Here is an 11,949-nt window from a genome sequence, read left to right on the forward strand (position 1 = left end):
GTTTAAAATAGGTATTGGGTTTAAAAAATATAAGTAATAGAGAAATTAAATTAGTGTGCCGGTTATGATATAGGTACAGCTGGTTTCAATAATAAATAAAATAAAAACTGTTTCTTTTAATAGACCAGTTATACTTTTACGAGTAATGTTCATGCATTTTTGAGATATTTGTGTTGCTGAAAAATTACCGTTCGACCGGCCCATAACTAATGTTATTGTGGCAAAAGAAGTGGTAAATGAATTTATATATATATATCAAGTGGGTATAATAATATTATCTAGAAAAGCTAAAGGATAGTATTAAAATTATAATATGAAGTATGAAGCCGACAGCGCTGTGCTATTTTGAGGTACAAAAAAAATAATATAATTTGAGTCTTTATACAAAGGTCCTCTGTGATTTGAGTTTAAAGTTCTTATTCGAGCCACAAACGTTTCGAAAAAAATATTAGTTTATTTAGAGTTTTCAATAATAATTATAGGTATAAATATTATCACAAACGCATGTAGAGACCCCGCAAACTTCACTTTCGATCGGCCGATAGTTTGGTTGAGTTCGGCTGTTAAGTGTGCACACTGGCCCAACTAAACAGTTGGTTCTGTGATGAGTGCGCACACTAGACAACTATCGGCCGACAGTTTTAGGGACGATTCGCTATTAGTTTTAAATCGGCTATTGATGAATCTGGCCGACTAAACAATCGGTGGTGTGCGCGCCTAGAAGAGCGCTGTACTGATTTAACAGTCGACCGATAGTTTGCTGACGGTTCAGTTTGAAGGCAATCGTGTAGCCCATCAAAATTTTATGTCGGCCAATACCGAATCGTTATAGTGTGCGCACTCTCATACATCTTCAAACTGATTAACAAACCAACCAAACTATCGGCCGATCAAAAGTCTGCAGTTTGCGGGGTCTCTAAGGTTTGACAGTAAATGATTGCAGTATGGGTGTTTACCGCTAGATGGCGGTAAAAATGGAAGTATGAATCTTAGAATTTCAATAACAAATAATATTTGTTAAATAAACACGCATGTTTAGGCTATTGAAATAAAATAAAAAAGCAGTTTAAGGTATACTTGTTCCTCGAATCACACAAACTAAAATATTAGGTTGGCCATATGGTACGGAAACTACATGCGAAACACAAACAACTATGTAGATGTATGAAGATTTCAAAACCTAGTATTGTCAGACTAGAGCGTGGTTCTACGACTAGTTAGATCTACAGTGCTTACCTTGCTATAAAATCAACGCACGCCACTGATTAAAGTGGACCTCCAGCTTTCTCACAGATGCATCATACAGGTAGTTGACGGTTAACAGTCGAACCCGAAGCCCGAGAACGCTTGCGTTCCTCAAGGCTGTGAGCAGCTCATATCTCCTGCACTGTTTCTTCTGCATATCAATGATGTTGCGCACTCCTCAACATGCATTGTTATGCGGATGACAGCTGTACTGTAGAAGCCGTATAAATCCTCGACCAATGCCAGAAAAAACTAGTGTCTTCTATCGAGTCCTCTCTTGATATGGTCGCGGAATGGTGTGAAATGAACCTTGTCCAGTTTATCCCCAGAAGACTCAAGTATGCGCGTTTTCTACAAAAAATAAACCATTTGTTGTATCATCGCTCTTCTCTCTCTCCCTCGAGGGAAGGTGACCCTTCCCTTAATGCCTCGCCTAGTATCGGAATACTGGGTCTCAAAATCTCGAGCGATTGCCAAAGTCAAACTGGCATAAATAGAGTACGGCAAAACTTCAAGTCGGCTCATATTCTAGCCCTTTACAACGCGCAGCTCCAGCCACATTACAGAGTATTGCTGTCATCTCTGGTCTGGCGCACCCAGCACCAGTATCAGCTCGAATCATTTGGCCGCGTGCACCTGCTCAAATTGCGATTTTGCTGGCAGCGACGGTGAATAAACAATTGTTAAATTGAGACCAGCCGTAGGTACTAAACGAAAATCATAAAACGTAACCTATCATGCATAATTAGGTACGTTTTGTTAAAATAATATTACTTGCGTTGTAAAAAGATTGATACATTAAGAGCAGTAGCATACGTGATAAAGGATTCTACAACCTTAGAAATATTGTGGAAAAAATTGTCGATTATTTGTACCATTCATGAGATGCTATTCTCGTAACTTCAATATCGTTGAAGTTCTATCTAGTTACGAGAATACTCATCGTCGATTTCCCTAAATCGGAACGTCGCTTCGATCTTATTCTCATTTTATTAGGAGAATAGGCCTAATGGTGAAATAAATAGTACAATATTCAGCCAAATCATTAGTAGGTTCAAATTGTCATTCTCAGAACAAAGACCAAGCTCAAAGAGAATTTAAACACTACGTTCAGCCAAGCTTGGCCACCATTTTCTACTGTTTTTTTTTCCGGGTTAAAGCCACGTCCGCGCATGACACAAAAAGGATGTAAGTACTACGTAATAAGAAGCGGGACTGTCTTAGTAAAACTTGAAATTTAGTTTAGTATGACGAAGTATAATCCGGCCATGTTTGAAAGCGAACAGTTGCATAAAACGTAGTGGATTTCGGGTATCTCCATTTCTTACAAGTTTATAGCCGTCGTCTGTCAATCATTGATATGACTGCATGTTTCCATACCACGGAACAGAAAAAAATAGTTTTTTCAGTTCTGTGTTTCATACAATCGCACAAATTTTGATCAAGTATCTGTCACCTTGAAGTATTCTTTTGGATTTCTGGTGCTCATCCGTCTATAGGTACAAGATAGGTACCTAGTACTCTACAAAATGCAAAAAAAAATCGCAAAGGTTGTCACAAGCTGTCATTGTCGTTTGTCACAAAAGTAAAATAGCTTGAAATTTGAAATTGAGTAGGAACAAATTACAAAATACAAATTGACAACAAACTACGAAGTGTGACTAAAATTTCACCTCCCATCAATGCAACTTTTCATTAAATTAATTTATCATTATAAAACATAAATGAAAACCAGGCTTGTAAGAACAAATTATATATAAAATGGCTTCAACTTCTAATGATATTGTTGCAAATAGTTCGGAGGACTCGAAAAATGAGTTAGAACCAGGCGCTAGTTACGATAGTATATTAAATCCTACAGATTCTTTTGAGGAGTTTGCTTCTGATATACACCCTAGTCTTGAAGATAGACAATCAGAACTCACGAATAAGTCTAGTACAATAAGTGAAATACAAAGTGAGATTGGCGAACCTTCCAAGAATATGAAAGAATCCAAATCTAGTGACAATTTACAGAGCAAAGATGTGAGTTGAAACTTTCCTGATAAATTTATTAATTATTTAAACAATTTCAATTCAGTTAACTTGAATGGATTAACAATCGCAGTAGAGATTGTAGATATTACTGAATTTATTATCAAAATATAGTTCTATATCATGAGTAAGGATGATACAACAAGATGTTTTATTATAAAATTGTGTGCAGTGCTGACGCTGCACTCTGATGAATATGAAGCTCTGAAGCTTCATTCATGTTTTTTTGGTGCAGAAACTGTGGATCAGCTTTACAAGTTCTTTTTCATTAAACATTCTGTTTACAACCTTTTTGTAAATTGATTGTACCTATTAGTCAAATAAACTTCTTATTTCTGTTCTAGCTGACTACTGGTTAACCAGTAGTTAGCTACAAGCCCTCACAGGCTTTCTCTCTGGGCACCCCAAACTTAAAGATCACTTGGAAAGAATAGGCCTCAGTATTGAATCCACTCTGTGTAGATTTTGCCAAGAGGCCTACCAGAATCCTAAAAATCCTTCTGAAATGTGAGGCCATTGCCACAGTGAGGGTTGCCTCAAGGCCCTCAATATCCAGGCAGAGGACCTAGTCCACCTGTGTCCACTGAGGATACTGCACCTTCCTTGCCTCTTAAAGGTTATGTTTTCATAAACTTTCTTACAAAATGCTATTTTAAACATAAACTTCTCAATTTAAAATTGAAACTGTTTTATAAATTTACAACCAAGTGGGTAAATTTTATGAAAGTATTATAGTTTAAATTTAATAATAATACTCAGTAGTTAGCTTAAATCTCCATTATTTATCAAATTGTCATCCAAAATTACATTTAAGAAGTTAATTCATACTTGTGATAGATTGGAGTACTATTGATACACACTGGTCAATCAATCAACTCTATAGAAGCTAGCAACTTTTTAATTTTTTACTTGACTACAACTTCCAGAAGTTGTAAACTGTTATTTTATTTTGTTATGAAGATAGTAGTTTTTTGAAAAAGTAATTATTTTGAACTTTATGCATTTATATATTATTTCATTGTATAATAATTAGGAAGGAATGTCATCTTCAGCAAGTATCTCTAACATCACAGAAGAAAATGGGGATGAAACTGATGAGAATGATGTGGAAGAGTACCTCAAATCGCCAGAGCTAGTTAACAAGGAAAAACATGTATTTATATTGAGTACAGCTGGGAAACCTATCTATTCAAGGTATGTAGAAATTCATGTACCCATTTTGTATTACTGGATGGAATGGTTGTCAATAATTTTCTTCATGTTTTAAAATTTTTATTTTCCCCTGTTTGAATACAAAATATTAGACCAGTTGTGTTTGCCTATAATTGAATCTACATTTTAAAATGGTGATGGTTTCTCAACATAGTGAAAACAATGTAATGGTTTTATCAAGCACCACATTGTGTCATCAAGTACACTGGTACACTGCCAATACAAGGTCTCCTCCTGCTGGAACATTTGTAATTGTATTTTTGTTTTTAAATGTTTTTAAGGAAATATAAATAAATGTTTTTATGTAAGTGCATTTAAGTTATTGTAATTTTAGAAGTGTAATTGTAAAATATTTTGAAAAGCCACATTTTTAGTTGTAATAAATTTAATCAAAACATTGTAACCATAAGGCAGAAACTGTATTTCAGGTATGGCAATGAGGATAAATTAGCTGGACTGTGCGGAGTCATCCAAGCCTTAGTTAGTGTTGTAGAAGAACAAAAACATGACATTCTCCGGTCTATGTCCTCAGCAGACTGTAAAGTGGTGTTCATGGTGAAAGGCCCGCTTATATTGGTTGCTGTTTCTAAGTCAAATGAAAGTGAGAATCAACTTGTATTACAACTAACGTAAGTTGAATTAAATATACAAATAAAAATAAGTAGATCACACTATTATCACTTAGATCTAAAAATTTGTATGAGTTAAGTGTGAATCACATGATGTCATTGTGCAACATCACTTGATTGGATATGGTATGGTTGGTGTTGTTTTCTTTAAGTTCACAGTTAGTTTATGTCATTATTAATTGTATTGAATAATGATAATAATAAAATGGGTGAGTTCAACCTCTACCAGCCTTTGGAGTTAAATAAATTTATTACAATTTCGCCTTATTTTTTGTATTACAGTATAACTTTAGTTCATTTTATATAAATTATGACTTGAACATTTTGACACTGTTATAGGCTGATGGTGATGCTTAACGTCAGGTGGATCAACTGCTTGTTGTCTGACATTTATACAGCCACAATCACTTATATAAGTATATACTATATTGAGTTTTTGAAAAAATCTATACTCTATGCCTCCTATACCTAAAAAAGCATAGTTTTTTTTGTACTAAAATAATCAGATGTTTCATCATTCATTACGATATTCGGCTGCGGCTCACAATGCAACCCTCGCTACTCACGTTTTTTTGACACTTCTTAAACAACTGTTGCATAAAATACTATTGTAGATTGTCAACAATCTAAACTTGTACGAATTTGTGTTAAATTGTGATATATTACTAGGCCATAGATATTGTTACAAATTTCTATTATGTAATAATATTTCCGCCCAATTTCAAATTTAATTTGGACATAATCCTCCTAGAAAAGTTGTCTGTTCATAATATTATGGTGTTGATAAAATGGTTTCATATGCCTCTTATTTGTTGCAGTTATGCCTTCAATCAAATCGTCTCAATCCTAACGTTGACACAACTGAACAGAATATTTGAGCAGCGGCGCAATTACGACCTCCGCAGACTATTGGCCGGAGCTGAAAGACTTATAGACAACCTATTTATATTCATGGAGAAAGATCCGGCGTTTCTATTAGGAGCCGTCAGATGCCTGCCATTGCCAGAGAAGGTCAGAGAAAATATCACAAGTGCTATTACTTCGACTTGTCATAAGATAAGGGATTTAGTGTTCGCTATCCTCATAGCTGGTAACCAGCTGATAACATTGGTGAGGATGAAGAAGTATACATTGCACCCATCGGATATTCATTTGCTGTTCAATCTGGTGAGGAGTTCAGAGTCGTTTAAGACCGCAGAGAGTTGGACGCCGATTTGTCTGCCGAAGTTCGATGCTACGTATGTATTTGTTTTAATTTAAAAATAAGTTTTTTGTTGGCAGTATCATAGATCACAATTTAACTAATATTGTATAGACGAACAAATCATGCAAGACAGAAGAGAATCTTTTACAGAGATACAGCAAGACAGTAAAGCGAAACTTTTGTTACTGTAACCGATTTTGCTTCACAAGTCATAAACAGTCAGCCATGTTTGGATTAGCTTCTAAGTATTTTGAATATTAAATAATCTAAGCCTCACATTAACAATTTAAAATCATGATCATGTATTATCACACTGACAGGTTGATTTGTTTTTTTTTTAATATTGCAAGTCTATGGGCTGGATTATGTTATGTGTAATAAATACTAATAGTGGGTCTATTCTTTCATTATGTCTCTAGATTTCTACAACGCTGTCTCGAGCTCTAGTCGCTAAAAATATAAAAGGGCTGTCACAAAAAGCTTGCTTAATTTAATTTTAATTAATTATTATATTATTATAAGAGCGACGCCATTATGTTTCTTACCGCCTAATGTTATTTTGTGAAAGAAATACTCACGTGCATAAAACCACTCAACCACTTTTTTTTATGTAATTACTACAAATTTCAGGGGTTTCCTTCACGGCCACGTCTCATACATAGCTGAGGACTGTCAAGCGTGTCTACTACTCCTCACAGTTCAAAGAGACGCATTCTATCCACTATCACAAGCAAAGCATACCATATCAGAAAAGCTGAGGAGGTCAAACTGTCTGGTAGCCATCAACGATGCGTTGAACAGGAACAAGGATCTTCCTACAACGAATCCGCTGAAAAATATTGGAGTGTTGGAGATAAGGCATTTTATGTACAAATGCAAATCAACTGCACAGTTGTTTACATCAGATCCTATAAGTCTGGACCGGTTGCAAGACTATCGGCTTCAGCACACAGAAGGTGGGGATGTTGGGAAGAAGGTAGTGAAGAAACTGTCTGATATAGACTATGTAAGGAATTACAGGAAGTTTTGCAGCCAGATACATTGCACGCGAGCGCCGGCCAAGTTGATATTTCGGTCTAATTCACAGGATACTGTTCTGGCTTGGGTGAGTATTAAACACAGATACACCAGTACTTATTTTTATAGCCGGGGAGATTAACGAACTTCTTATCATCACTTCATCTGGAAGACGTCCATTGCTGGACAAAGGCCTCTCCCAAAGATCTCTACGACGATCAGTCCTGCGCTGCCCTCATCCAACCTCTTCTGGCGATCTTGACCAAAACATCTTGCATGTATGCCTACCAACACTGCGTCTTCCAGTAGGCGCTAAGCTTCGTATATACATATTTAGTGCTTAATTTTACGGATGATTCGGGACTGGATCTAGCGTTTCTGGAGATTACGCCGCCAACGCTTTCACCGCAGAGCTCCACATCCGAATAAAGCATAAGTCCATAATAATTGTGATTCAATATTTATAACATAATAAAAATTTGAAGTTTTATGTATCTACTATATTTATAGCCAGACTAGTTATATGTGTAAACATTTTGCAATTGTTTTGTCAAACCTTTATTACAGGCAATAGAAATGCTTTGGCATGACATAAAAAAAAATATATAATATACTAATTTTATTAAGTACATTATAATATGAAAATAGCAAAAGAAATGGTATTCTATTCTATTCTTCCTACTATGGCTCCTGTGGAAGGTATACCACAAGTTTGCCATGTCACGTTAAGGTAGACCACCAAGCTTAGAGTATTCTTTTACTAATTTTAATGGTAGTGATCGGTGCTTAAGATTGAAACAAGTTTTATATTCTTGTACCTGAAAAAAATATACATGCTATTAGGACTATAAGGGACAAACACAAATATAATTACTTACATTATTTGATATAAGTACTTAGTGCTATTTACAACTTAATCTTATTTATTTTAATATATTTACACAAAATATATACAAAAGGAGTGAAAACTAGGGAGAGGAGACATTTAAAGGAAGTTGGGCGGGGAATTTCAGGAGGTATAAAATTGTATAAAGAAGGTTGTGTTAAAGGGCAATTGAAGAATAAATGATCCACGTTTCCCTTATCTAGACCACATTCACACAAGGAATTATCCCTAATTCTTATTTTAGCCAAAAATACTGGGGTACAAGCATGATTAAAACATAAACGACAAATAGTTGAAATCACTGACTTGTTCGGAATTTTAAATTTCGAGAACCAAGGTTTCTGAGGAATTACGGGTTGTAGATCTCCATAAAATTTGCCTTAGAGTTTTTGGAAACTTGCCAAATTCTGGACCAACTCTCATGCAACTTGGGTTTCAGGATGGTGCGCAAGTCATGGGAGAAAATTTTTGAGTATTGGAGGGAACCTGTCGCAATAGCTGTCTTCGCACAGCCGCCATATTGTGACGTCACAGATGTCAATTAAAACGTCCTTTATCCAACTATGGTTTTTCATTTCAGGTCACAAATGGCTTTGAACTTTACGTGACGTTCGACGCCTTGATGGAGAAAGACAGAGCTATCAGAGCGGTGGACCAGCTTCTGAGGTGGATTAAGGAGCTGGAGAAACGAATATTTATAATGAATGCGCCTACTTTTTAAACTGAGACCGCTTATGAGCTCAAGCTTACAAATAATTTTTGGGCACTTTTTTGCCAGTGAAAAAACTGCACTCATGTGAAATCCAATCGATGCAGCCTTAGCTACAAGACCTGGGAATATTGAATTATTCTTAGTGAAATACTCATTCGTAAGAAAGCAATAATGAATTGTCTTAGTTTGAAGATGTCATGAATTTGGGATCTCTTATAAAAAAAACTATTTAAATTATGTTGATGGTATAATGTGTGACTCCTTAAAATGCTGTATTCTCAGGGGCAAATGATGTCATGTTTGGCCCTTTGTCTTTACCTGTAAGCCCGGACTTTTGAATAACCATAATAACCATTGCTTTTGGAAAATATCTCAATGACATGTTTATCCAGCAACAATTTTTTTTTTGTGATACCAGTCTTGAGCTAGTCTCTGTATAATAATATCAGAACATGAGCTGAAACGGATATCTAGCAAATTTTCAGATCTATATCCGACCTTACGAAAATAAATTTACATCAATTTAAGAGATTCTTTTAAGATTCAGTTTGATTATGTAAATCACTCGTCCAAATATTTTTAAAAATTAGTTACCTACTCAAGATTTAAAAGTAGTACATTTTATGAATAGACTAATACAGATGTGATGGATGAGTAACTGTCAAAATTGCCCACTGTACTTACGTAATGAGCAATGGGCCAAATCTGTGAGCCTTGATACTTGCCAAATATATTGTACTAGGCCAAACTACTAAGTGGTTTTTCACCATCTCATCCCAATCAAATTCACAATATGAGTTGAACAAAGACATATCAAGATTTATGAACTTTACGTTACTGGAACGGTTGGCTCAGTGGAAGAGCGCTCGCACGGAACGCGAGAGGTCGCGGTTTCGATTCCCGCATCGTTCATAAATTTTGTTTTTAAATTTATGTAATCACTTTAAAAAAATAACAAATCGTTTATGTATACCATAGTGTTAACTTTAAAGATTAATAAAGAATTACGGAGGACTATCATTAGAAAATCATTTTTGCTTACATAATATAATAGCTAAGTATGTAATATATAGGTGAAATCATGTTTATATCGATTAAATATGTTAAAGTTATATTTATATATACGAATAAAAATTGTGATATTATTGAGAAAATATGTTGTTTTATAGTACAATTGAGTTCTATTTTTGTGTAGAGAATGTAAATTGTAAATAAAATGTAATATGTTTCATGATGTTTTGTTTTTCTTTTCTTTATCTAAAATAATTGTCCTCAAACTTTCAATAGAGATCACCACAACATGCACACTGTTGCGTGCGATTGCGGTTGCATATTGTAACTGCTGGGGCCACACCAGCCTGGCGCAACTCATCTAATAAACTCGAATATGTATGGCATTGCACTAAAAATAATGGCGGCAAACGCTGTCTCGCTCTAACATATATTCGACTCTTGTTTGTTTTGGTTTGAGTGTCATGAAATGAAATGATTTATTTGTATGAATCGTTGTAACATAGTTGTTAACAATTAATAGGTAATGTACAGCACAATTCGCCAATATATCGGCATACTTATATTTGACTGTCAATATTGGAATTTTTGTATTAATATGTCAATAATACACATAACATAGCTTTAATTCAATAATATAAAATAATTAAAAAATAAAATTTTGTCGTCACTCTAAATGTAAATTGGTCGTACCTGTTTGGTACCTGTCGTATCAGGGCTATTTTTTGTTCGCCTCCCGGTGCACTGAGTGCCAGTGCCTGAAAATGGAACAGTTCAAATCCCCCGCCAATGTACTGAGAATCTCGTTACTAGAAGTACGGAGACGACTCCAAAAAGATGCTGTTCGTGATCTTATGATCGCGAAGAAGTCTGGTACTCCGGCCTTAGCAAACATGTCCGACGCGCTGCAGTACCGTGGCAACTTCATCAGGATACGATACGCGTTGTATTGCACCCTGATATTGTTGATAGCACGCCTGGTGAACTTGACCCAAAGTTGACATGTATAGAAACAAACAATACGCTCTGAACAATGTCACCTTTACTTCGTCACTGCACTTTGCGAAGCGACGTGCGAGCATGTTGCATCTAACAGCCAGAGCACGACGTTCCCTCTCTATATCTTCATCGTCAACGAAATCCTCCGTTACTATATGTCCGAGGTATCTGAACCTATTAACCCTTTCTAGTACATCTCCGTCGAGAAATACCGCTGGAATCGTCTCCGGACCACTGCCCGAACGGAACACCATCGTAACTGTTTTCTTAACATTATACTTAAGGCCATGTTCTGTGGCGTAACGCTCACATGTTGCTACAAGCTTACGAAGCCCCCTGATTGAGGGGCTGAGAAGCACCATGTCATCTGCATAGCTGAAATTATTCATGCATGTGGACCCTATGTGACAACCGACCTTGGTGCTCCTCAGCTCCGCAATCAGGTCGTTCACGTACAGGCTAAAGAGGTCCGGAGAGGTCAATCCACCCTGACGAACACCGCATTCTACCATGTACTCACTAGATGTCGCGTCGCCCCATCTTACACTGTTAGTTTGGTTTCCGTACCAATACCTCAACAGATTGACCGTTTTTTTAGGCACATTAGTGGCGCCCAGTTTCTCCCAAAATAAATTATAATTTACAAGGTCAAAAGCACGACTTAAGTCCAGAAAACAGGCGTAGACCGACGTACCTCTGCTGACGTAGTGGTTTACGGTTGCCTTTAAACTAAAAATCGCAGAATCTGTCGAAAGCTCTGGACGGAAACCAAACTGTGCGTCATTCAACTTAATATTTTCATTTACACTTGGATGTATCAACCTTTCCAGTATCTTACCTAATACTGTGCCTAACGAGATCGGTCTATAGTTCTTAAGACTGGAAAAGTCACCCGTTTTATTCTTTGGTATTGGAACTACCACAGTTTTCGTAAGTTGTTTTGGCAGGTAGCCAAAATTTGTGCAGGCATTGTATAAGGTGGCTAAAGTCTCATATATTG

General features: G+C 36.1%; 1 protein-coding gene across 2 annotated transcripts; it reads left to right on the plus strand.

Moving 5' to 3' along the window:
• Nucleotides 1-514: 514 nt before the first annotated feature.
• LOC126968112 (vacuolar fusion protein MON1 homolog A) lies at nucleotides 515-10,173 on the plus strand. 2 transcript variants are annotated; one of them, XM_050812925.1, is made up of 6 exons: nucleotides 515-3,270; nucleotides 4,313-4,473; nucleotides 4,920-5,120; nucleotides 5,939-6,358; nucleotides 6,955-7,429; nucleotides 8,808-10,173. In XM_050812925.1, the coding sequence occupies exons 1-6, from the start codon at nucleotides 3,007-3,009 to the stop codon at nucleotides 8,946-8,948; spliced, it is 1,662 nt and encodes a 553-aa protein (XP_050668882.1). In that variant the 5' UTR covers nucleotides 515-3,006; the 3' UTR covers nucleotides 8,949-10,173. The 2 variants fall into 2 exon arrangements, with proteins under 2 accessions (XP_050668882.1, XP_050668883.1); XM_050812926.1 differs by having other exon boundaries at nucleotides 3,131-4,473.
• The last annotated feature ends 1,776 nt before the right edge of the window (nucleotides 10,174-11,949 follow it).

The sequence above is a fragment of the Leptidea sinapis genome, chromosome 14 (assembly GCF_905404315.1).
Source record: "Leptidea sinapis chromosome 14, ilLepSina1.1, whole genome shotgun sequence".
Classification (NCBI taxonomy): domain Eukaryota; kingdom Metazoa; phylum Arthropoda; class Insecta; order Lepidoptera; family Pieridae; genus Leptidea; species Leptidea sinapis.

Coding starts and splice junctions, on each gene's coding strand:
- LOC126968112 (XM_050812925.1), top strand. CDS start 3,007: ATGGCTTCAACTTCTAATGATATTGTTGCAAATAGTTCGGAGGACTCG. Junction 5,121..5,938: donor CAACTTGTATTACAACTAAC/GTAAGTTGAATT, acceptor TATTTGTTGCAG/TTATGCCTTCAATCAAATCG. Junction 6,359..6,954: donor CTGCCGAAGTTCGATGCTAC/GTATGTATTTGT, acceptor TACAAATTTCAG/GGGTTTCCTTCACGGCCACG.